Raw genomic sequence first — 26,290 nt, 5'->3', positions numbered from 1 at the left:
CAAGAAAAGTATCCTTGCAGAGTACTTTCTGCTTTTATTCTTAAAAGTCTTTCTGCAAAAGTGACTGACCAACTGTATACACATCAACACTACTAGCTTTCACTAACCAACCAACCCAACAACAAACTAACATTTCTCACTCTATATATACAACCCGGTGCAGGCGGCTGACTCATGCTGACCCAGCTTTTTAAACATTAAAGAAACAGCGGCCAATTTTTTACCGTGACAAGCTTGCTGCGAGATGCCAAGTTATAGGGAACCAGGCAGAGGGCCTTCTTGGTGGTGGCGCCCGCCCTGTGGAACACCCTCCCATCAGATGTCAAGGAAATAAACAACTATCTGACTTTTAGAAGACATCTGAAGGCAGCCCTGTTTAGGGAAGTTTTTAATGTTTGATGCTTTAGCGTGTTTTTAATATTCTGTTACGGAACGTGGGTGGTGCTGTGGCCTAGGGCTTGCCGATCAGAAGGTTGGCGGTTGGAATACCTGAGACGGGGTGAGCTCCCGTTGTTTGATCCCAACTCGTCAAAGTGCAAGTAGATAAATAGGTACCGCTCCAGCAGGAAGGTAAAAGGTATTTCCGTGCACTGCTTTGGTTCGCCAGAAGCGGCTTAGTCATGCTGGCCACATGACCCTGAGATTAAGAGTCCTGGGCTCTACCAACTGAGCTACCCAGAAGCTGTATGCTGGCTCCCTCGGCCAGTAAAGCGAGATGAGCGCTGCAACCCCAGAGTCGTTCGCGACTGGTCAGGGGTACCTTTCCCTATACCTTTAATGTTCTGTTGGGAGTCGCCCAGAGTAGCTGGGGAAACCCAGCCAGATGGGCAGGGTATAAATAATAAAATTGCTGCTGCTGCTGCTGCTGCTGCTACACACACACACACACACACACACACACACACACACACACACACACAAAAACAAACACACACACAGTCCATTTTTACCCCCATCCTCCTGCCTGATGAGTTCTGCAAGGGCAAAACCTGAGGCCAAGGACCCAGAGGAAGCTCTCTGGCAGTGCCACCCCCTGGACTAGGCTGCTTCTAAGTCAGAAGTCAGCAAAGTCGGGGCTGGCTGAGAGAAAATTGGAAATGTGCAATTTTTGGAGGGGAAAAAATCTGATAAATGAGGTCACTCCCTCCTCACTTTTCTGTTATTTCCCCAAATCTTCAGAAACAAACGAGGAGGAAAAGGGGGTGGAATTGGGGTGGTTTCTCCTCCCCCAAAAACTTTTTGATCCTTCCTCCAGGCCTTCACACCCCTAGGAAAAACTGGGGTTGGTCAGGCAGTGCCCCACCCTCTTCCGTAAAGCGCTTTGGGTTTCGAGTCCCCGGGCGACAACCAAAGCGAGTGCCAGGCCTTGCATCTCTGTGGGGTCTCTTCCACTCATCAGTTCCTCACTTCTGATCTGAATATAACCAGAGTGCACTTAGCGGCCTCTTTGTTTCCTCCTCACTTGCAGAGCCAGCTGCATTGTGGCACCGGCGGGAGCTTTGATTGTAATTCCTCCGACATCAAAGCGTCCTCCGCGCTTTTAGTCTCTGAGCAAAAGGAGCTCTTCTAATGTGCCGTCTGCTAAGTTGGCATCAAAGGGAAGAGGAGCCCGTGGGGAACTGGCACTAAACTGAGTCAGTCGGAGTGCGGAAAGTGGCAGCAAGAGAACTGCAATTGTCTAAACCAGCCTCCGCCAACGTGGCGCCCTCCGGGAACTACAAGTCCCATCAGCCCACAGCCATTGCCTGGGCCCCTCCCGATCTGTGGGGGTTTTGTGGGCGTGTTCTGCAATGGGCCAATGGTGCCCTGGGGCATCCCAAAGAGGATGGGGCAAGCTTGTTTTCTCCTGCTCTGGAGGGTAGGAAGTGGTTTCAGCTGGCTGCTCAGACCGCATGGCTCTTACCAGCCACTCCTGAGATCTTATACCAGCAATTTAGGAACTTTCCCCACTTTGTAACTAAGCAAAGTTTTACTGCCTGTGCAACTTTCTGAAGGGCACGAATCTGACCTTTGAAGAGTTTGCAAGTAAACATTTTTATTTTTTACTAGTAGTCCTTTTCCCACACTGGTGGAAGAGAGAAACTTTGGAAAGAAACTTTTTAAGGAAATGTTTGGGAACTCACCATAGGAGCCAATGCCTAGGGGCCAAGAAATACAAAGCCTCTGTTTCTTTCTCCTCACATTATACACTGTTTTTGTTCAGGCTAGTCAGTAAAGTGCTGTCTGGATTCATTTCTCTCTGGACTCCATCTGCATTATTTAAGTGACTTTGCTAACACATAAAGGCAGCTTTTCCACATCGATTGATTGGGGGTTGCCCACACCATCTCATGGTCCTGTCTCTTTTAGCCGTGGCTTCCATTTTGCATTGTGCCACACACACACATCATGGCATTTTGTGATGGATGCCCATTGCACTTCCTTCAAATTCCATATGGGACCAGTGTCCCCAAAAGATTGGAAACCCCCGTACTAACATGTAAGCAATGCAGCTGTGTGCAAAGCACAGCCTTGGCTAGGTGCGAATATCTCAAGCAGTGAGGAGCTAGCTGAGAATTTGATCATTTAGTGCGATAGCATCTCAACTTTGGAATTCTCTGCCTCTTGAGGCCAAGCAGCTGTTTTTGCCATTTTCTTTTTGGTATCTGCCGAAAGTGTTCTAGTTCACACAAACCCGTCCAGAGGCTTAGAAAGTTCATGCAAGTTTTAATCTGTTTTAACTCTCTGCATGTTTTAAAGTATTGCAGATTATTCCTGATTTTGTCATTTCACCTTTTCGTAAACCGCTTTGAGGGGTGGGTGTGTTTGTTTGTTTGTTGAATCAAACAGTGCATAAATTTGACAAAGCAATTAAATAAAGAAATATCAAACACCACAACTCAGGAATGCAGCCCAAAGATTCTTTAATGAAACAACTTTCTTCTCACCCTTTAGCACTTAAAATCACCCCTGAAAACTGCCCTTAAGCAGAATAAGCACTGCTATTTTCCTAGAAAAATAGGTGCCGGAACTCACCACAAACGCCTCCCTTGTTCTCTTAGAATGGCACCAACTGAGCTCCAGCTGAAAAAAGCCCTGATTGCAAGATCTAAAGATGTGCACAATTGAAGATACACCCCTGTGCATGATTGACCCCATCCCACTAAAGAGAACATAGAGAAATCAACCACCCGGGTTTCCCCCCCTTTCCCCCTTCTGAGCGAAGCAAAGGGACCGCTCTGGCTTCCGTCGAAGGGTCTTCTCCAGCCACCCGAGGTCATCAGGGCAGGTAGTTCAGGTTGCAGCACCACATGGCAAATTTCTGTTTTTTTTAAAAAAAAGGGGGCCAGAAGAGATTGGGTGAGAATGATGAACCTCCCATTTCACCACTGGATTCCACCCTCTTCAACTCAGGCCCCTATAAATTCTGGCACCTGAGGCAGAAAAGCCAAACAGTGGACACATGCCCTCCAGGGAAGGGGAATTGGGGCCACTGCATTACGTTAACACCCGTGTCGCCTTTGTAAGAACTCCATCATTTAGTGTGGCAGCATCCAAACTTTGGAGCTCCCGGCCTATGGACATCAAAGTGGCAGGACTCCTTTTTGGCACCTGCTTAAAACATTCTTGTTTAGACAAGCCCATCCAGCTGCTTAGAAAGCTGACGGGACTTTTAATCTGTTTCAGTAATTAAACTTTCCGTATACATTTCCCTTGCACAATTATATTTCTTGCATTGTTACAAATACGTTGTACACATTTTCTTTTCTCTTTTTTGCAAGGCCCCTCGAGGTTTTCCTTTCCCAATCAAAGGGGGTATATAACTTTTATGAAATAATAAACTCGGGGCACAATTCCTTTGGGAAGTTCTCCTGCACAGGCCCTTTTGGAATGAACGAGGGCATGGGGGGGGGGGGAAGGTGGCAATGGAAGGAATCCTGGCAAACAGGGACCCTTTCAGGACACAGTAAAGGTAAAGGGACCCCTGACTCTGGGGTTGCGGCGCTCATCTCGCTTTATTGGCCGAGGGAGCCGGTGTACAGCTTCCAGGTCATGTGGCCAGCATGACTAAGCCGCTTCTGGCGAGCCAGAGCAGCGCACGGAAACACCGTTTACTTTCCTGCCCGACCGGTACCTATTTATCTACTTGCACTTTGACGTGCTTTCAAACTGCTAGGTTGGCAGGAGCAGGGACTGAGCAACGGGAGCTCACTCCATCGCGGGGATTCGAACCCCCGACCTTCTGATCAGCAAGTCCTAGGCTCAGTGGTTTAACCCACAGCACCACCCGCGTCCCTCGGGAAACAGCAGGAGGGAGATAAATGAAACGAAGCTTTACTATGGGAAGTGGAAAGCGGGATGGGTTGGAGAGGGAGCCTGACAGGGGCAGCTAAAGAGATCCTTGGTGGAAGTCAAGCTATAGCCAAAAGGTAGACTTTCCTCACCCCAAACTCCCCCCGTTCTCATGGCTACTAGCCAGAATGGCTCTGATCTGCCTCCAGAGCTGGAGTTAAAATACCAGAACAGAATAAAATTCACACAAGCATTTCTAAGCTCAACATCAAGAGGCAAGGAGTTCCAAAGGGTAGCTGCTGCCACACTAAATGATCGAGTTCTTACGAATACAGAAGAGGGATTATGGAACACAGTGCTCCCCCTCCCGCATTATTTCCCAATTCTCCCGTCTCTTACGTCCCCCATTCTCTCCCCAAATGGAGATTTAGGCACTCCCACCCAACACTGGCATACAATTTAAAGTCTCTCTTCTCACCGGGATAACAATGACGTCACGGCAGGAGGAACAGGCGCAGTTCATGGGGAAAGGCCAGGGGAATCCGCCTCTCAGCCTCTCTGCAGGAGAAGACGGGGAATAAAATATTATCATGCAGTTATGGCTGTGCCCACATCGCAAGAGCTAAAGACTGATACCCCTGGCATTTTTGCCTTGGAGCACTTACGATACGATACAATATCTTTATTGTCATTGTCCCATGCAGAACAATGAAATTGAAAATCTACATAAGACATTCAAAAACCCCTAAAAACTCTGAAACCCCATTTTAAAATACAATATACTATAGAGACTCCTTATGCTGTGTTTAGAACCAGAATTGCATTTGTGTAGAAATTGTTTTTCAGGTGGCTAGTCCTAGTCTTTATAACCCTGTACCTTCTTCCAGAAGGCAGAAGCTGAAAGAGATCATTTCCGGAGTGCGCACTATCCTGCGCTATCTCTGCAGCTTTCTTATGGCACCTGGAAGCGTAGATTTGATCCAAGGTGGGAAGAGTGCACCCAATTATTCTCTCCGCAGTCTTTACAACCCTGGATGGCATTGTTTTTCCCCTGGCCGTGCAGCTCCCAAACCACACACACAGACCATAAGTTAATACACTCTCCACAGTACAGTGGTAAAATGCCATCAACAGGTCCTTTGAGAGATTGTTTTTCCGGAGGATTCTCAGAAAATATAACCTCTGCTGTGCTCTCTTCATCAGTTCTTTGCTGTTTTCTCCCCAGGTTAGGTCATCTCTCAACTCCATTTCCAGAAATCGAAACACCGAGACCTGTTCCACGCACTTCCCCTCAATAATAAGTGGCTGAATATTCCATTTACATTTCCTAAAGTCCACAATTATCTCTTTTGTTTTCTTCAAGTTAAGGAGTAAGTTGTTTTTCCTGTACCACCAAAGGGGTGAGGAAGGTGGGTGAAATAAATTAAAGAAATCAAGGCATCAAAAATAATAGAAGGGCAAAAAAAGCAAAAGGGCAAAAAAAGCTTAAGACCATTAGGAAAGCCAAACTCCACTACATTGGTGCTCCGCAAGACGAATGCCTTGCAAGACGAAAAACTCGCTAGACGAAATGGTCTTTCGTTTTTTGAGCTGCTTCGCAAGACGATTTTCCCTATGGGCTTGCTTCGCAAGACGGAAACGTCTTGCAAGTTTGTTTCCTTTTTCTTAACACCGTTAATACAGTTGCAACTTGACTTCGAGGTGGTAGCCTTTTTTGAGGTTTTTAAAGACTTTGGTGATTTTTGAAGCTTTTCCAAAACTTTCCCGACACCGTGCTTCGCAAGACGAAAAAAATCGCAAGACGACAAAACTCGCGGAACGAATTAATTTCGTCTTGCGAGGCACCACTGTATATACTGCAGAGAGGGAGTCCTGACCAAACAGCTTGGGTTTTTTAGAGTTTTTTGAGGTATTTTTTCTGCCACACTTTTTATTTTATTTTTTACCCACACGGAAGTTGCCAGTCTCACAAGGCTTTCCATTGGGGGGCAAGTGAGGATTGGGGGCCCCCCGACATTCATGTCAAGTGTCCCCGAATGCTGGAACCTTTAAACCGACCATCCCCTAGATTTCGCTGCGGCAAAGTCGCAAGGAGATGCCTGAGCTGGTGCAAATCTCACCAGCCGTCTCAGCCAAACGCGCCCCTGAGCGACACTCACCGTTGAATAAGTTCTGGCAGTGTGTCCTTATCGGAAACAGTTCCTCTATCACGGAGCCCTGCGAAAAGAAAACCCTCCACGCGTCAAGAGAGAGGCAGATGGGAATCATGGAACTGTGGACTTCAAAGGGGTCCCCGAGGGTCACGTAGTCCAACCCGCTGCAGCGCAGGAACCACGTCTAAAGAATCCACGACGCATGGCCACGCAGCCTCCAAATGAAGGAGAATGGGGCCACCTTCTGAGGCATCGCACCTTTCCTGCGATTGCTCTTGCTTTCCGTATAGGGAAGAAAGGGAGTGGGGCAGCAGGGTGAGTCGGAGACCACCAGCCTTTGGGCCAAAGGGGTGGACTAGATACCTTTTGGGGTCCCTTTCAAAGCAACTGGAAGGAGACTGGGGGAAAGGTGGGTAAGTAGCACTTCTACCAGGGTGTGTTGGATAATAATAATAATAATTTATTATTTGTAGCCCGCCCATCTGTCTGCATTTCCCCAGCCTCCCTGGGCGGCTTCCAACAAAGATTAAGAAACATTAAAAGCTTCCCTAAACAGGGCTGCCTTCAGATGTCTTCTAAAAGTCTGGTAGTTGTTGTTCTCTTTGACATCTGGTGGGAGGGTGTTCCACAGGGCGGGTGCCACCACTGAGAAGGCCCTCTGCCTGGTTCCCTGTAACTTGGCTTCTCACAGTGAGGGAACCACCAGAAGGCCCTCGGAGCTGGACCTCAGCGTCTGGGCAGAACGATGGGGGTGGAGACGCTCCTTCAGGTATTCTGGGCAGAGCCCTGAATGGCATAGATCAAGAGTTGGGGGCTTCGACAAATGCTAGTAATTTTAGAGGCGTGAAGACCCCAAGGAAGACCAGATAGCAGGGGGAGAACTATCAAGCCCAGAAAGTGCAAGATACAAGGCGGGAGCGTATTCTCTGCATTGCAACCAGCATCGCTTCAGCACCAGTTCCACTCTGTCATGGCTTCCCCTCAAGGAATCATGGGAATTGTAGTTGGGTGTCAAGGCTGGGGGGTCTCTGCTAGAGGTCCCTGCCACCCTCAAAACCACAGGGCCTTGATTCCCTAGAGAGAGGGAAGAGATGTGTCACTCGGTTTAAAATCTGTGCAGTCGATATGCCCTACAATGGCCTGGGCAAAAATTCATGAGATCTTGATTTTGCCCAACTAAAAGCTGGGGGGGGGAGGGCTGGGTGAGGTCAGCTCCACCCACGAGCCCTGCTGCCCCCATTAAATCACCCGATACTTACAGAAATCGTGCAGGGTTTCCCGCTGCAAGCAGCTGTAATCTGGATGTCGCTGGGGAGAGAGGAATGAGCCGCTGTGATGCAAGGCAGAGCCAGCCATCCCCTCCTCATCCATTCCCCAACTTTCAATCCCAAACCAGCCCCAGGTCTCTTTGCAACTTTCAATCTATATGGCCTCTTTCCTTCCTTGCATTCACAGCCTCAGCCCCGCATCCCTGCTTTCTGAGACAGGCCTCTCCAACATCTGGGGACCTTTCCAGAGCCAGGAAAAGTCAGGTTGTGTGCAGGGAGGAAGAAGCGTCACGGGTGCCCACAAACAATGCTCTCTGCCCCAAGCCCACCACAGCTGCCCACGAGGGCCTCCATCCACGGTCCCAAGGGACCTAATCCAAACCGGGGGATGGATCCTTGCATGCATTACCTTATCACATCCACCGACAACAGCAGCAGTCCTCTTTGGCAGTCAATGCCCGGGCGGAGAATTATTCTCAGTCTCTGAAATTGGGATGCAAAGGGCATCAAAGTCAAACCGAGGGCCAGGGGAGATTGAGAAGAATCCGGGGTTTTTTTAGGATGGAAGAATGAGGAAATCCCGACTAAAGAACAGTGGGAAGAGAAACTGATGGATTATGTGGAAATGGCAAAATTGACACATAAACTACGTGACAAGGATCACTGTGACTTTAAAGAAGAATGGGAACCTTTTACGAAGTACTTAAAGAAACAACAAAATGAACTGGACTCCTTGGCAGGTTTGGAATAAACATTCACAAACTCTTTATTGGTAATATAGGTAAAGGGTAAAGGGACCCCTGACCATTAGGTCCAGTCGTGGGCGACTCTGGGGCTGCAGCGCTCATCTCGCTTTACTGGCCGAGGGAGCTGGCGTACAGCTTCCGGGTCATGTGGCCAGCATGACTAAGCCGCTTCTGGCAAACCAGAGCAGCGCACGGAAACACCGTTGACCTTCCCGCCAGAGTGGTACCTATTTATCTACTTGCACTTTGACGTGCTTTCGAACAGCTAGGTTGGCAGGAGCAGGGACCAAGCAACAGGAGCTCACCCCGTCGTGGGGATTCGAACCGCCAACCTTCTAATCGGCAAGCCCTAGGCTCTGTGGTTTAACAGAGCCACCCGCATCCCATAAAGCGAAATAAGCATGTGCAAAATTAAACGCGAAGCTCAGGTTGCACAGAGGAGTGGCTCATCTTTCACCAATTTATTGCCTTTCATTTATAGCTGTGTGCTGGTTGCTTTTAGGAGCCTAGAGAGCATGTGTGCCTAATAGTTCATCTTTTCAGTACAGCAGGGTGGGGAGATCGGGGAAGACGCACTTCTTGTTGAGACCAAGGAGCAAAACAAGAATTGGGGAGGGAAATAGGTGTAGATAAAATCTTCATTGAGGTTTTCAGAAAATTCCACCCCTGATTCTCGGCTCCTGAAGGGTTACTTGCCCAGTGTTTTTACTTACTGCTGTGGCTTGAAGGAGGCCAACAAACTCTGACTGGGAATAGCCAATATCGATATGCAGCTCAGCATCAAGATAGACATAGTTAGCAGTAAGCTGGATGGAGATGCTTGTGCACGAGATCTTCAGCAAAGAAGGAAGATCCGCTGGACATTCAATCTGTCGGAAAAGAGGGTAGATGTGATCTCTCAGGATCGTCAAATAAATTCATCTCCTTTACAGCTGGTGGCTACCTTGGGTATATAATTTGCTCTAATTTGATAAAGTGATAGAAGAAAACACGAAATTATTTTTAAAAGGCATATAATATCCTTTTGGAATGGGAGACCAAAGATGAAGAAGGAAAATCAGTAATGATTAAATGGGCGCAAGATGTAGGACATAATATACAATTTCAATAATATACAATGACCCTGGGTGTCCCTTCCAACTCTCCCGTTCTATAATTCTATGAAATCAACTTATCTCACCAGGAGATGCTGGCGTTTTTGTTTAGAAATTGCTAAACATTGGTTTTCTGCAGCAGGCCTGTCGATAAGATTCGTGGCATGCTCAGGTGTGGCCCTGTTCCTCTGGTCGAGAAACTGACCTGCCAGCTCAGGGAGGCCAGAGGCAACATCTCACCATATGAGATGGGACAATCAACCGAGACAACCTCCCCAGACCCACAGAAACATCTGGAGAGACTTATCGGAGAGATTTCCATACGCATCATAAACTTGTTCTAAGCAGCGATTCCAGCTATAAGCTGCTGCTGTTTATTGTATTTTAAATTGTGTTTCTCTCATGCGGGAAAACAATAAAATGCTTTTGAAAAAGCCAGCCCAGAGGATTCTTCATTTTCAGTTGGAGGTGGCTTCACAGTTTGTGTGACAGACCAGCAAATCCTGATTCAGCTTGCAGTCCTTCCTGTCCCCATTGAAGCCCCTGAAAACAGCTGCAAAACTGCTCCATGGACAGAGCGGAGAGATGTGCTGGCGACAACACAGGCACTAGCCAATCGGCTCCCGCTGCGCAGCATCAGCTGAACCAAGCTGCAAACTCGCAAGGCTGGTTTCCAGAGCTCCTCTTGGAGAGAGGAAAAGGGTATCGTTGTCCTGAACTTGTTGAGGGGTGTTTCCAAAGTGGTCGGTATCGCTCCCAAAATGTTGTGTCCGTCGCTCACATGCAGGGGGCCCAAGAAGCCATTTCGCCACCCTGCCGGCCCATGAACAAATCTCTGAAAATCTCCCTCTCCCCTGACACACCCATCTCACAGCCAAGGAGGATCACGTACCTCAGGGATGTGGCTCATTATTAAAGTGGTGGTCACAGTCGACTGCGGAAAGAAAATACATCTTGATTATAAGGTTCTGCCATGGTCCCCCCCATGCTGAGCTCTGTTCAAAGAGTCAACCAGGAGATTTCTTAAATTAAAAGAAATTTAAGGATTATTTAGTAAAATATCCTAAGATAATATAAGTAGTAATATTTGTGAGTACCAAATTGGCTTGGGAGTTAAATGTTTTAAATTGTATGACACTATGGATAGAAGTGAATATGATAAGAAAGAAAGATGTTAGTTGATTAAGTTAATCTTATTGGAAACTAGTATTGGAAAACTGCTATAATGAAATATATGGAAAATCAGCTAGAGGGATTGGAAGAAGTCAACTAACAATGGTAATAAAGGTGGGAGTATAATAGTTAGGATGAACGTTTGTATGTTTGTTTGGGTTTTTATATGTATTTTTTTTCTTTTTTGTTTATGTCATAAATTTGGAAAATCAATAAAAAAAATTGGGGGGGGGGAGGAGACACGCTGTCTGAAAGGATGTCTCCCTGGATACATAAACTGAGGCTTGAGGTTGTGCGAAGCCACAGAGAGGAGAAGAAGAAACGGGTGTCCTGTTGCAAATGGCTCCGGATACTACCCTAATATTTATGGCTGGATCTACATTGATCTTACAGAACATTATTTTTTAATAACGTTTAGAACGCTGAATGGCAGTTTCCCATTGTCGGTGGCTCTCTGCTCTGCAGCACCCTCTGGTGTCACATTTTAATAACACATTTTAAACGTTATCAATGGCAAGTGTAGAACTGCCCTAAGGAGATCTTGGCTAATTGTTCTGGGGTTTTTAAAATGTGGGGTTTTAATTGTAGTTGTTCCTTTCTGTAGATTTCCCCATTTTTCTAAAAACACACACATCTGCTTTGCGATCCAGATGTGAAAAGCGGAGAGTGTTTGTGTGAGATGTAATCCTTTGGCGAAGTCAAATTGAGTCAATTGAGTCAATCACCCATCTCCTACTACCCTCCTGAGAAAAGCCCCACCCTCCCACTATATATAAGGGTCTGGTGACTTCTGTTTCAGTGTACCTTAAGAAGTGTGCATGCACACAAAAGCTTATACCCAGAACAAACTTAGCTGGTCTCTAAGGTGCTACTGGAGAATTTTTTAATTTATTTCGACTGCATCAGACCAACAAGGCTACGTACCTGACTCTAGTAAACTTCTTGCTACTTTTAAGGAAAGACTCTCGTGTCTTTATTATTTTAAGAAGGATAAAAGGCGACACCAGGAATTATCCCTCTGAGCAAGCCATATTGGATTGTTTAACTAAAGAGATTCAAACAAATCTGCAAACTAGTTTCTTGCTGTATTGAGGGGAAGGAATTATAATACTTAATCAATATAGCCTTTCCTACTATCCTTACTTTAAGCAGTATGGAGCAGAGAATTAATTGCCCAGATAAACAAACTGGTCCCTGCAGCTCTGGATCCCAGGGCTTCAGCTGAATCGGATCAAGCTGCCATCTTTGCACAGGCTTCATATTTCACTGAGTGGGGCAAAAATATTTCTGGTGTTGACCCTCTGACTCAGTGCTTCCTAAAGGTGGTGGAAGCAACTGGGGGGCAGTAGGATTTTGGGGGGCACTAAGAAGCAGAGGGGCAAAAGGGCACTGGAGGTGTCAATGACTTCCAGACTTTGAAAAGCTGGTAGACCTGGATCAAGCTGATCACCTCGGCTGCATTAATTACCGTAAGCTAAACGAACAAATAAATTGGATTGTGGATAAATGTGCAATTAATTGTTACTGGTTTGGATTTTATTGTGTTATTCTCTTCCTGGGCAGGTTGTGCAAACCGCTGCTCTGAATGATGCTTTTTTAATAGGGTAAAGTTAGGGGGCACTGGGGGCGATCTTATGGAATCAAGGGGGCAGTGGGCTCCCCAAAAAAATCGGCGCCCACTGCCTCCAGCTTGTTGTCAATTGCCCAGGGAAAGGGCCCTCATTGTGCAGAACTCACCTGGGTGACCTCATGGCTGAACAAATCTCTTGCCCTCAAAGTTGAAAGGATGTTGCCCATGTCAGCTTCGTTGAAATAATAACAGAAGTGTCCATCAGGAACGAGGGTGGCTGGCGGGTAGTAGATGGGATAGGTGGGCCAGGGAACCACAGCTCCTCCGCAGGACATTTGAGGCTGCAAGGAGAACAAGAGGGGGGAAATCAGTGGGACCCAACTGCAGTCGCTGTGATGGCCTGGGATTCGGACTCGGATGCTGAACCTGAGGGATCCCAGCCTGCACAGGATTCCCCGCCTCCAGATCCAGCTGAGCCGGGGCTGGGGCCTAAGCCTGAAGGGTCCTCACCTGTGCTGGATCCTCAGGTGCAGGCGTCAGCTGAGTCTGCTCTGGCTCCTGAGGTGATGGAGGACCCATTGCCTGCAGGTGCTCCACTCTCAGCCCTGTCAGGGGAAACTGAGGTTGCCTCTGGGTCTGTTAACCCTCCAGCCTCTCCTGAGCTGCAGAGGCTCAGGGCAGAGAGGCGGAAGGAACTGAGTTCCTGCAGGAGGAGTGCTCGCCTCCAGGCCAGGAGAGGCTAGTCACCAGAAGTTCGGGGCCGCCCTATGCCTCAGGACAGATAAAAGCCGGCCAGCCCCAGTCCCAAGTTGTGGGAGCAACATTGTTGGTTGCTAGTTCCTGCCTGAACCCTGTCCTGCTTTCCTGCCTGAGCTCCTCACCCACCCTGGCTCCCTGCTTGCAAGCCTGTTCCTGACTTCACCCGACTCCCTGCCCTGCACCCAGCTTCAGCTACTACGGACTGTCTCCACGTTGCACCTCTGACCATGGACCGGACTTGGACCTCGCCTCTTGGGTAACCCACAGGACCAGCACAGTCACCGTGAGTTGCCTGCGCCCGAACATAAGATCTGGAGGCAAGAGGAAAGTCACTGGCTGGAAAACGACCCATGGCAGGTCCAGCGGCCTTTCAGAAAGCAGGTGGGAAGGTCAGAGCGCCAACTGCTAAAGGAACTGCCAGCCCAGAGAGCAGCAAGCTGAGATCCTTGGGGCAGGAGCATAGAGTGGGTTGCTGGTACCCGGGATAGGGCAGGTGTTGCAGTGCCCTGGTGGACTGGTCAGTCCATAGCTATCAACGTTTCCCTTTTTTAAAGGGAAATTCCCTTATTCCAAATAGGATTCCTCGCAAGAAAAGGGAAAAGTTGACAGCTATGAGTCAGTTCCTTCACCGGCCAGCGTCTAATCAAGGGAGTCTCTCCTTGCAAGCTTGCCGATCAGAGGGTCGGCGGTTCGAATCCCCGTGACGGGCTGAGCTCCTGTTGCTCGGTCCCTGCTCCTGCCAACCTAGCAGTTTGAAAGCACGTCAAAGTGCAAGTAGATAAATAGGTACCGCTCCGGCGGGAAGGTAAACGGCGTTTCCGTGCACTGCTCTGGTTCGCCAGAAGCGGCTTAGTCCTGCTGGCCACATGACCCGAAAGCTTTACGCCGGCTCCCTCGGCCAATAAAGCGAGATGAGCGCCACAACCCCAGACTGAGCAACGGGAGCTCACCCCGCCGTGGTGATTCGAACCGCCAACCTTCTGATTGGCAAGTCCTAGGCTCTGTGGTTTAACCCACAGCGCCACCCGCGTATGCCTGTACGTAGCTTGATCCTTATTTCAGGCATAGTGATTTATCAGTATATTGCAATGTTTAGCTGGTGATATATCACAATCTTGAAATATCGCCTCCCTGCATCCATTATTCAGACTGACTCCCTCTGAGCCTGTAACAAACCTCCTAGACAGTGGCGTAGCGTGGGTTCTCAGCACCCGGGGCAAGGCAAGTAATTTGCGCCCCCTAACCCGGGGCAAGGCAAGTAATTTGCGCCCCCTAACCCGTGGATTTTAGCACTCGAGTCTCTTCCACGCCCCCCCAGATGTTGTGCCAGGTGCAGCAGGCCCCCCTGCACTCCCCACGGTACGCCACAGCTCCCACCACAAGTCTTCAGGACAGCCATCCGAAGGCTGGCGCGGGGAGAAGGTCTCTCCGCCCCACCGCCAGGCTTCGGAGGAGGTCCGAGGACAGTGGGGTTCCTGCTTCCTCCAGGAGGGCCGGTCAAACGCGCCCCCCCCCAAATGTTGCGCTCGGTGCGGCCGGCACCCCTGGCACCCCCCACGCTACGCCACTGCTCCTAGAAGATGAAGCCACTCACCACTAAAGGCAAATCCAAGTAGCCGGTGTTGAGTTGAGGCGGGTAGGGCCTTGTGCAGATGTACTGGCAGCCTGTGAAGAACGGCGTTGGCTCTGGGGGAGAAAGATTGGGAGTTTTCCAAAGCTGGACCACAAAGCACAGCAGAACAGTAGCCCAAGCAGGGATGGCTGGCAGCTCTTGCGACTGATGGGGCAGGAGGCCGGGAGTCAGGCAGTAGGTGGCGCCAGAGAGCCAATGTCAGGCAGATGCAACCCGGTCTGGTCTCCATCTTGCCCCCTGCTGAGTTCTGCAAGGGACAGCACTGAGACTAGGGGGGGGGGGCAGAGTGAACCAAATGGCCACACCTTTAGCATTCGTCAAAGTATCCGTGACGTATACCTGTTACCCCCCCCCAATCTTTCATTCATAAAGATTTATCCTGTTCCATTAAATGAGCCTCCTGTAAATAGGCAACGTATGCCCTCGAAATGTTAAATACGTTAAATTACATTTTGATTCTCAGATTCTCACAACTCTTTTACATTAAGACTAACTGCATCCCTTAATTTCACCTTAATTTCCCCAATACCCATTCATTTTATGACTTGTACCATTTAACAAATCTCTAATACAGTGGCACCTCTGGTTGCGAATGGGATCCTATTGTTTTACATGTGGAATGTGGGCAGGGCAGGGGTCATATTCTGTTATTTATTTTGCAAGAACGATATAACGCTTTGCTTCAATGGAAAAAAACTCTCAACCATTTACATAGAACGGTGTGCAATATCCATTAACAATAGCTTTAAAAACAATGCATTTAAAAAAAAAAACCTGTAAAAATATAAGCAAAAAATCAGCAGTTTGAAAAAGCAAATGCATAGTAGGCTTGCCTAGCGAAAAATGGCTTTAGTGGGTGTTGAAAAAAGTACCAGCCAAGGCATTGATAGGCAGGGAGTTCTGAAGAATAGGGACTTTCACCCCACCCCCAAAAATCCAAATGAAACTTTTTCCTCTCAAAACCTCTACCTCAAAAACAAAAAAATCCCAGGACTGGGAACCAAAGACCTATTTAACGCTATTTTTGACCCTCAGACCATCAGCTTTAGCCTCCTCCCAGGTGACCTCATTCCTAATGCCATTTGTGTCCTCTGCGTTGGCCAAAACCCATTTGCGTTCATTTTCAGAGCAGAGTTCAGCTGCGTTATTGGTTTCTGCAGTGGCCAACTCTGGCCATCACTGGGTTAATGTGAAGGCGCAGAGTTTTCTGGCTAAATATCATCTTATTGTGCCTGTTTAGACATTCTATTCTTTTGCGTACTACTTTGCGATTTTCTTAAAATATCAAAGCGACTCGTGAGTCTTTTAAGTAAACCAGCGGTGCACCCCATTAGCGCTTACGAAGTTGGAGGCCTAAGACAATGTTCAGCTGTGTGATTATCTTCTGGGCTTGGCCACAAACCTGCAGAAAAAGAGAAGGTCCAGTGGTCAGAGACTTGGAACTCCCTGCCACTTGAGATTAAGCAGGTGGCTTCATGCTCCACTCTTTTTGGGGACTCATTTGTGGGATGTGATCCACTGGAGCAGTCAAGTACAACATTACCTGTATTGCTAGAGTGGACATACAGGGGATGACCGTCCAGCCAGTCAAACTTCCTGTTCCACTGGTCTGGAGCGTCCTCCCTCTGCATGTGACCTGGGAGATGGGCACAGCTCTGGCTGACTCCATAAAAGAGCCGAGTCACGCAGCCATCTTAAGCGTTCTCTCTCACACATTCACCTGCTCTCTTGCTTGCTGATCTCTTACTGCAATGCTGCTCTACTGCGGCCATTTTGTTCTCTTAATGTAATTTTGCTGTCTGCTGGCTCTCAGCCAGCAGCACATGAGCTCAATCTCCATGTGAGACGAACTCACAGATTGTTATGTAACTACTAGCTAAAGCCTGCCTTTCAGGGATCAAATCGTGAACTGAAATGTGAGTGAACTTTTTCAAAATAAATTAAAAAATTATCCAGTAGCACCTTAAAGACCAACTAAGTTTGTTCTGGGAATAAGCTTTTACCTGGTCTGGAAAGGTCATGGCCACCTATTAGTCACATGGAATAGAAGTCACCAGACCCTTATATATACTGGGAGGGTGGGGTTTTTCTCAGGAGGATAGTAGGAGATGGGTGATTGACTCAATGGGTATGGTGAACCTGTGGACGACTGTTAACAACTGCAATTAGTCCTACAGGGAAAAGCAAAGGATAGCATGCAGATAGTATGCAATGACAAACCTAGACAGCATCTTAAAAAGCAGAGACATCACCTTGCCGACAAAGGTCCGTATAGTTAAAGCTCTGGTTTTCCCAGTAGTGATGTATGGAAGTGAGAAGTGGACCATAAAGAAGGCTGATGGCCGAAGAATTGATGCTTTTGAATTATGGTGCTGGAGGAGACTCTTGAGAGTCCCATGAACTGCAAGAAGATCAAACCTCTCCATTCTGAAGGAAATCAGCCCTGAGTGCTCACTGGAAGGACAGATCCTGAAGCTGAGGCTCCAAGACTTTGGCCACCTCAGGAGAAGAGAAGACTCCCTGGAAAAGACCCTGGAAAAGACCCTTGAGAAGGGGACGACAGAGGACGAGATGGTGGGACAGTGTTCTCAAAGCTACCAGCATGAGTTTGACCAAACTGTGGGAGGCAGTGGAAGACAGGAGTGCCTGGCGTGCTCTGGTCCAGGGGGTCACGAAGAGGCGGACACGACTAAACAACAACAACAACAAGAAAGCATAGATGCACAAGAGACACCAGATTCCCCTGAAGAGAGCATTGCAGAGGCAGAGGCCTCCAGTCAACTGAATTTGCTTCCTGCTTTTTGGAACCTCTTTGTTGATGTGGGGCTGCTAGCAGAGGGGAGATAAAATGCTCTGTGAGACCTACCACAGGATCCAGCACAGGGGCCAGGATTTTCGCCACTGCTGGCAGCTCCAAACTACAAAAGAAGAAGCAGGAATTAAGTTAGCAGAGAGGTTCTTTGGAATCCTGCTCCTCTTTCCTTTCTTCATATTCTGTTGTTATTGTTCATTTCATTTATGCATCGCTTCCCATAACTGCAATTGAACCAGCCCCCCGGCAGAGATCCCCCTTGTGCCCTGCCAGCAGGGGTGCTGGAGAGCATGGAGGGTGAAGATCTGATCCTGCTTCCTCACAGCCGGCCCAGCAGCTCTGGCAGAAAGTGGGTTAGGGTTGGGTTGCAATGCTGCTGCGCCCTCTCCAGGACTGGGGGGCAGGAGTGAGCCCCTGCCCCATTGCTGCAGCCGGTTCCCTCCGCATCACACCCCTGGGAGGGGCGCCTTGCAGAACCCACCTGGGCAGCATTTTCATGCACTCCACCCCTGCATGGAAGCTGTAGCCCTTTGCCTCCCCGGGTCTTTCTTCTTGGGCGATGCCTCGTAGCCGAGGAAGATTGTCTTCCATAAACACGGTTTGAACAGTGAGTCCGTAAGTGACTGTGGAGGCCAGTTCTGGACCCACACCTCCTTCCACAGTGGCCCCTGAACAATCTGCTTTCCTAGATCTGGTGATAGACTTGGCTGGAATCTCACACACCTTTGACGGCTCAGGGCATTTCCCCTTGTTGTGGGAAAGAGAGGCGCTCGACCGTCCCCCGCCTGTCCCGTCCCCCCACCAAGGAAAGGAAGTTGCGCATCACCTACTTGATCAGTGGGTCTACACTGATTTCCACGTACTCCGAAGAGCAGCTGCCGACGCTCAGCCCCAAAGGTACCAGCACCAGCCGGGTGGTAGCGCAAAATGCGACGCTCACTGTGGCCGGTAGCAGCCTAAGCAGAGAGGAGAGGAAGGTCAGCTGCTATCCATCCTTGATTCGAGAGGTGAGGCCGAAACGAGGGCACTATGGCCGCCAACACCACCCCAGACGAGGCACGGCTCAGTGGCCAGGCGTGCGCTCTGAACACAAATGGTCCCAGGTTCAAATCTTGGCATCTTCAGATAAGACTGGAGAGCCATTGCCAGTAATGGAGCAGAATCAGATTTCGGGCGTTGCCGGTGGTTCCTCCGCGCAGGGTGCCCAGCCAAGGGGGCACAGAATTGTGAAGATCTGTGATGGAGAAGATCCATTTGGGGCAGCCAAATTTGGGGCTTTCACAGGGCACCATATTGGAGGAATCATATGAATCAAATGGGATTTAGCTACCCCAGCGTCCTGGCATCCCTTCAGCCCCCCCCCCCGCTACTCCCGTGATGGGTGAATCATTGCAAAAGACAGCAGTTTACAAGAAAGGAATAAGGAAGTGAAATTATCTTGAGAGGGGGACTAATCTTGAAATTTGCTTATAAATCATTCTTCCTTGCTTCTAAAAATTTTATAATCTTGCTCTGGGAATGCTCATATATCCTGCAACAATATTACAAAAGATTACCTTCCTCCCCTTGAAAATTTAAGGGCCAATATTTGCAGCCTATTGAAGTGCTCAAGGAAATGGAATCTATAAAATATAGCCACTAATTTTACTCTTCGGTTTAATTTGCATGCAAAAGGCAGGAAAATGCCAGTAGAAATGGGCCTCTAGACAAAGATGAGAAACATCAAACATTTTTTTTATTCCATTCTCTTCTGCTCAATATTTCCTAGATAGATAGAAAGATAGATGATGATAGTAGATAGATAGATAGATAGATAGATAGATAGATAGATAGATAGATGATAGATAGAGATACCTATTCAAAGATATACAAAAATACAAACCCACAGCAAAGTATATTTTTATAATATACGGAGTTAAAACAGCTACTTAATTGGGAAAAAAGAACAAAGGCAGAAAGAATGAAAAGAAAAGAAAGGCCTTAAGAGAAAGAGAAAGAGAAAGAGAAAGAGAAAGAGAAAGAGAAAGAGAAAGAGAAAGAAGAGAACGATGGCCATATTATGAAGGTCCATCCAGAGCGCAGACAGCATGCAGTTAGAAGACCAGGCAAAAAGCAGCCCCCGGTGTTCCTATGTGCCCTTAGCCATGCTGTCAGGGGATGATGTGAAATGACAAATCATCTGGAGAGCCACCCTCCCATCCGATTTTTCTTTAGCGCTCTTAAATGCAAGACAGAGGATGTCATGAGCAGTGGCGTAGCATGGGTTGTCAGCTCCCGGGGCAAGGCAAGTAATCTGCGCGCCCTAACCCGTGGATTTGCGCCCCCTAGCCTGTGGATTTGTGCCCCCTAACCCTAACCCCCAGATGTTGCGTCTGGTGCGGCCGGCCCCCCTGCACCCCCCACGCTACGCCACTGGTCATGAGCCAGGCCATGTGTTCCTTTCATTCATTCTCCTGCATATTCATCTTGGCGTGTGGAGATGTTCCTTCGCTTGCCTAGTGAGCAAAGGCCGGGTTTGCCTTTGTTGATCTGCCCCTTTTCACCTCTGGGGTGGCCTTGCCCACCCAGCCAGAACAGACTGGCCCCTTACACCCAGCAGGCGCCAAGGGGAAGGGGGTGCCAAGAGATCAGCACCCCCCTGTCCTCAAACCACAGAGGTCACGGCCAAGGGGAGAGTCCTGCCGTGCGCGAGCAGCCGGGCAGAGCGGGTGCAAAGGCTTTTGCGGTTTTGTCTTGGCAACTCTCGGCAGCGAAGGGTCTCCCAAATCTGCCCAGCGACCCAGGATGCATCTTACTCACAGCAAAGAGCACTTGATCTGGACCACGAAGCACCCAACCACGTCCACTCCATAGGGCGGCCTGAAAGCCACTCTCACACTCTTAAATGTCAGGACATCGAATCGGCAGCTGCAGAAAAGGAAAAGGAGCTGTTAGGAGGGGGCTGATCAGCGCCAGCCGAAGTTTCCACGACCCAAGGAAAACACACTCCTTGCGACACAACCCTTTGCCAGCCATTTCCATGGTGGACAAGGGATCTTCCGGCTATGGTCATCGCAAGCTCTGGCGTGTCAGCATTTACTACTATGCGACTGCGTGTGACCATCAAAAGCAAAAAAGGAAGGAGGCTGGCCAAGTATTGGGGTCTTGGGTTTTTTACCCCCATGCAGATATATGCACCTTTGAAGCAATTCATTAAGAGATACGGGCCACATGATCTCCTGCATTGATTTTGCAAAGTTTTTTGTAGATAAAGTCGCTCAGATTCGGGAAGAGGTAGACTCCACCGTGGGAGCAGGGCTGGGGCAGGAGAGTGCTAGAGTCCTGTCTAGTCAAGTTGTGTGGGATCAATTCCAATCTGTTGCCTCCAAGGATGTGGACAGGCTGCTTGGACAAGTGAAACCAACCACCTGTCTCCTTGATCCTTGCCCATCCTGGCTTATAAAAGCTAGCCGGGAGGGGCTGGGCGATGGGCTTCGTGGGGTGGTGAATGCTTCCCTCTGTGAGGGAGCCTTCCCAGACCCACTGAAAGAGGCGGTAATCTTCTTAAAAAACCATCTTTAGATGCGGCCAATATGGCCAACTATCGCCCAGTCTCAAATCTTCCATTCTTGGGCAAGGTGACTGAGCTGGTGGTTGCTGAACAACTCCAGGCACGCCTGGAAGAAGCGGACCATTTGGATCCCTTCCAGTCGGGATTCAGGCCTCATCATGGGACCGAAACTGCCTTGGTTGCACTGGTCAATGATCTCCGGCAGGCTAGGGACAAAAGTGAGAGCTGTTTCCTAGTTCTGCTGGATCTCTCAGCGGCTTTTGATACCATCGACAAAAGCATCCTTCTGGACCGTCTTGAGGGGCTGGGAGCTGGGGGCACTGTCATACAGTGGTTCCGCTCCTTCCTCCTGAGCCGTGTTCAGAAAGTGGTGGTGGGGGATGAGTGTTCAGACTCCTGGGCTCTCACTTGTGGGGTGCCTCAGGGTTCCGTCCTCTCCCCCATGCTTTTCAACAAGCAGCTGCTGGGAGAGATCATCAGGGGGTTTGGGCTGGGTGTCCATCAGTATGCAGATGACACCCAGCTCTACCTCTCTTTTAAATCAGAACCAGTGAAGGCGGTGAAGTTCCTGTGTGAGTGTCTGGAGGCGGTTGGAGGATGGATGGCGGCTAACAGATTGAGGTTGAATCCTGACAAGACAGAAGTACTGTTTTGGGGGAACAGGAGGCGGGCAGTGGTGGGGGACTCCCCAGTCCCGAATGGGGTAACTGTGACCCTGAAGGACCAGGTGCGAAGCCTGGGAGTGATTCTGGACTCACAGTTGTTCATGGAGGCGCAGGTCAATTCTGTATCCAGGGCAGCTGTCTACCAGCTCCATCTGGTAAGCAGGCTGAGACCCTCCCTGCCCACAGGCTGTCTCGCCATAGTGGTGCATGCTCTAGTCATCTCTCGCTTGGATTACTGCAATGCGCTCTATATGGGACTACCTTTGAAGGTGATCTGGAAACTACAACTAATCCAGAATGCGGCAGCTAGACTGGTGACTGGGAGTGGCCGCCAGGACCACATAACACTGGTCTTGAAAGACCAACATTGGCTCCCAGTACATTTCCGTGCACAATTCAAAGTGTTGGTGCTGACCATTAAAGCCCTAAACGGCCTTGGTCCAGTATACCTGAAGGAGTGTCCCCACCCCCATCATTCTGCCCGGACACTGAGGTCCAACACCGAGGGCCTTCTGGCGGTTCCCTCAATGCGAGAAGCCAGGCAGAGGGCCTTTATGGTGGTGGCACCCGCCCTGTGGAACGCCCTCCCATCAGGTGTCAAAGAGAACAACAACTACCAGAGTTTTAGAAGACATCTGAAGGCAGCCCTTTTTAGGGAAGCTTTTAATGTTTAACAGACCACTGTATTTTAATATTTTGTTGGAAGCCACCCAGAGTGGCTGGGGAAACCCAGGCAGATGGGCAGGGTATAAATAATATTAATATATTATTATTATTATTATTATTATTATTATTATTATTATTAAGCATCTGAATTATTAGCAAAGTTCTATTCAGGTGGGTGACAGCCATTGTTTTAGAGACCAATGATTCCCAAAGTGGGCAGTACTTGTAGGAATGTTTATAGATGCTAGGAGAGGATCTATTTATTGGATATTATCCTTCCTTGCTCACATTTGTGAGTTCAGCAGAGTGCCATCCCTTTACCGTTTAAAAGGGAAGCTTTGATAGGCTAGCTTTAGCCTTGTAGTTTAAGTAATCCTGGATGCTTTAAGGCAGGCTGGATTCTCCTGGGTCTCTCTTCTTAATTAACTCTACTGGCATCCATCAATAATCAATTCTGGGCCCATAGTCTTTGTACAGATATGTATAGATGCTAGGAGAGGGACTGCCACCAGGGGGCAGTGGGATTATCCAGGGTGGGGCGCTAAGAGGCAAGGAGGTGTTTGGAGGGCACTGGAGTTGCAAAAGACTTATCAGACTTTGAAAATCTGGCATCACTGGATAACATTCATCCATTTGATTGTGTGGCATCTGAATATAGACTGCATTTTTAATCAAGGCATATATTGGCTTATATCTTGATCAGGTTCTTAAATTAAATGGGCTTAGATTTTCAAATGTTTCATGCCAGCTGTTCAGAGAACACTGGCAATGTTTTCCTAGACAAGGGGCCCCTTTGATAGATAGCAGAAAACAATTCTCAAAGTCATAAAAGCTGGAATTACAGGCTGAAGACCAAGGTTACACAGACCCTACATAATTAAGAGTTTGGTAAACAGTAAAATAAAACCGTGTGCCTTAAACTTGAGCCTAAGGTCAAAAGGCCAAGAGCACATGGAAAACAAACCGGCTGGAGAAGGGGGGGAAGTGTAAACAGATAATGGGAAAAGCAGCTTGCTGAAGGGGGGGGGGATGTAAACTGAAGAGCCTTCTTCTGAAACTGTTTTAAACTGAGTTCTTTTTTTTCTTTCTCTCTCTACTTTAAAAAGGCCTTATTCCTTTTAAAAGGTTACCTATGATAATGTATGAAATATATTAGCTTAAATATATTGGCTTAAATGTAATTATGCAAAGGATTTAACAAATGCTAGAAGAGTTGTATTTATCCTGGAATTAAGTCAGCCACCAGTCCAGCCCCCCTGTCAGACAAGAAGACGCCAATCGAGCACTTATGACAAATGGCTGTCAGACCTTTGTTTAAAGACCTCTAAAAGGAGATATTTCATTGATGATGCATGAGAATATGAACCCGAGGTCTCTGACATCTGTTCAAGATAAAAATTTAAAATTATTAACCATCTGTTTTGGAGGGCAAGGAGGGCAAGAGGTGAGCTGGTAATTAAGATTCCTTGTTGAGACACATGTAAGATATATTACTACTTATTTGTCATTTATAGATGTAACAATATATAGCTCTTTGTGTTCCATATAAGGACAGTAGGATATGAGTGTATTTTTGTGATTGGTTATACCAATCAGCCAATAGGAATTTCAACCAGGCTGATGGGACAGAGGCAGCCATAGGAGGAGCAAAGGGGGCTGGATTAAGGAAATATAAGTGCTGGCCATAATGGCAGGAGGCAGGCCAGAGCTTGGTAACCATATACCACTGTGCCTCTTATTTATTTGTCTGACAAATAAATTATTTTTTTAATTTCTCTGTTGCTGCGTTGAATATTTCATTCCAGCTAAGCGTTAACCACAAGCAGGGTGCTACAATTGAACGGCTTCATTTGGATTTTGAATAAATGTACAAGTCTCCATGACAGTTTTGAATTTCACTGTGTGGTTCTTCTCAGTAGGCCATGCAAACCACCATTCTGAATAAGGCTTTCTAGAGGGTAAGAGGTAGGGGGCATTGGGGGTGGGTTTATGGGACCAAAGGGGCAGTAGCCCCCAAAAGTATGGGGACCACCGATTTAAACGAAGCGTGTGGATTACAGGTCTGAGCTGTTTGCTCCGGTCGCATGGCTTTAACCAGCCTCTTTTGTTTCAGGAAGAATGGAGTCTGAAACTAGCTTTTCTCTCCTCTACTTTTACCTTTTATAACTAAGCAACATTTTAAACTGCCTGTGCATCTTTTCTGACTGCTGTATGGAAAAGCACATGAACCTGACCTTTGGACAGTTTGTAAGTAAAGCATTTTATGACTTACCGGACATGTGGCCTCTCTCTGTGCAAGGGAAGTGGGATAGCTTGGGGAAAGCTTTTAAAAGGGGACATTGTGTGAATCACCAGAAGGACACATTTGAAAGGTTTCACAGCCTAGATTTCTACACTTCTCTTTGCTGCGTGTTTTGCCATGCTACATCTCTGCTGTGGGGTCTTCTCACCAAAGAGCACTTGCCCCAAACTTGGGTCTTGGCTTCCAGGATTCCAAGAGAAACAAGAACCCGGAGCAACTTGGAGAGGGGAGCTTGTCTCCCATAAAAGCATCTAAACTAATGACTTCCCGGCAGGAAGATCATTACTCACCCAACCAGGCCAGGAAGGGGGGGGACAGGGAGCTGCTGGATAGGACCTTGCATTGATTGCACCCAGTAATCTTTTGTGGAAAGGCAATCTGTAAAGACAACACAAACAGGAGATTATTGGAGAAGGGAGAGGCAAGGGCCAGGTTCTTCAATGCCCTGGAACAAGCCAGGGTTGGTGCAAGCCAGCAGTCTTCCACCTTCAGCATTGGGAAAGTCGTGGCCATGAGAAAAGTTCATTTATTTCAGTAATTCAACTGAAAAGGTGAAAGTAATATATGAGGTAGACTCATGGCATGCAAAGCGAGATATGTCAAGCCTTTATTTGCTGCGGCGTACAGCTATTTGCAACCCTATAGATGCCACACAGCTCCAGAATGTCTTAAAGGTCGTAGCTGGTGGTGCACAAGGAAGGAATCCCAGGAAAGGTGAAGGCCCAAGAACTCTTTGCGCCCTCGCGAAACTACAGTTCCCCTGGTTCTCTGAGGGAGGGGAGGGAGGGCAAGGAACCGTGTCTGGAACCTGTTTGTATGGGTGGTTGTTGCATCTGAGAAACACACCAAGCGTTGAGCTACCTGGGGGTTTTCTGCAAAATAAATAAATGGTGGGCTTGGGGATTTTAAGTGGCACATTCGCAGGGGCAGATTCCCTTACAGTTTTCCAGCCCGGTTTGAGTGACTCTGCAGCCACTGATGCCCAAAGCGCCATGGAAGGAGAGGACGACACTCAGAAGGGCGACACTCAGAAGGACGGTCTGTGCCATGGCGGCTTCTGCAGCAACCTGGAGAAAGAGAGACAACCAAAATGCGTCAAAGGGCTTTGTCTAGCCTCCTTCATTAAAGCAGCACGTCTCTAGCTCACGATTTGAAATGAAAGTATGTTTAATTACTGTTGAAAATGATATGTTGAAAAATTAATTAAAAATTATATATTTTTTAAAAAGACCCCCTTCCAAGTCTACCCCACTGCTTCATCTCGAAGCACCCCTCCTCCCAGTCTCCTTACCTTCTGTTGCTGGTTGATCTGGGCTGGGTGGCTGGTGGCTGCCTTGGACAGCCCTCCCCCAGGTGGCAAAAGGTGTGCATTATATAGACCAGCCAGGCAGGGCCAGGGGAGCCTAAAATTAGGAAGGCGTGGCCAAAAGAATAGCTCAGAGAGAGAGAGGGGTCGCGCTGCAAAGAGCCAAGCCACTTCAGACTGTGAGAACAGGTGGAATGTGCTCCTTAGCTATGAACAGGCCATTCAGACCAGGAGCAGCCTGGCTGGTGCACACCATGGGCTCTGAGCTCCATGCTTGTTGAGTGTGCTGTCTTTGGTGAGCTTAGGGAAGGAAGGAAGGAA

General features: G+C 48.2%; 2 protein-coding genes across 2 annotated transcripts in view; one reads left to right on the top strand and one right to left on the bottom strand.

The window, feature by feature from the left end:
* CCM2L (CCM2 like scaffold protein) overlaps nucleotides 1–26,290 on the top strand; it is an 881,881-nt gene that overhangs the window by 594,857 nt on the left and 260,734 nt on the right. The gene's annotated exons all lie outside the window — the stretch shown is intronic.
* Nucleotides 2,900–26,250, bottom strand: LOC310708786 (uncharacterized protein). Its single transcript, XM_083507596.1, has 16 exons — nucleotides 25,955–26,250; nucleotides 25,604–25,730; nucleotides 24,954–25,041; nucleotides 20,280–20,387; nucleotides 18,311–18,436; nucleotides 17,535–17,586; nucleotides 16,010–16,070; nucleotides 14,630–14,721; nucleotides 12,444–12,617; nucleotides 10,426–10,467; nucleotides 9,153–9,308; nucleotides 8,103–8,176; nucleotides 7,685–7,733; nucleotides 6,432–6,489; nucleotides 4,751–4,830; nucleotides 2,900–3,301 (listed from the first exon to the last, which is right to left on the bottom strand). The coding sequence occupies exons 2-16, from the start codon at nucleotides 25,710–25,712 to the stop codon at nucleotides 3,260–3,262; spliced, it is 1,311 nt and encodes a 436-aa protein (XP_083363722.1). The 5' UTR covers nucleotides 25,713–25,730; nucleotides 25,955–26,250; the 3' UTR covers nucleotides 2,900–3,259.

This window comes from Podarcis liolepis, assembly GCF_965112155.1.
Source record: "Podarcis liolepis genome assembly, chromosome: 6".
Lineage (NCBI taxonomy): Eukaryota > Metazoa > Chordata > Lepidosauria > Squamata > Lacertidae > Podarcis > Podarcis liolepis.
This window is presented reverse-complemented; position numbering and strand designations above follow the sequence as displayed.

Coding starts and splice junctions, on each gene's coding strand:
- LOC310708786 (XM_083507596.1), bottom strand. CDS start 25,712: ATGGCACAGACCGTCCTTCTGAGTGTCGCCCTTCTGAGTGTCGTCCTC. Junction 12,618..14,629: donor ACTTGGATTTGCCTTTAGTG/GTGAGTGGCTTC, acceptor TTCTCCTTGCAG/CCTCAAATGTCCTGCGGAGG. Junction 4,831..6,431: donor CTGCCAGAACTTATTCAACG/GTGAGTGTCGCT, acceptor CTTCTCCTGCAG/AGAGGCTGAGAGGCGGATTC.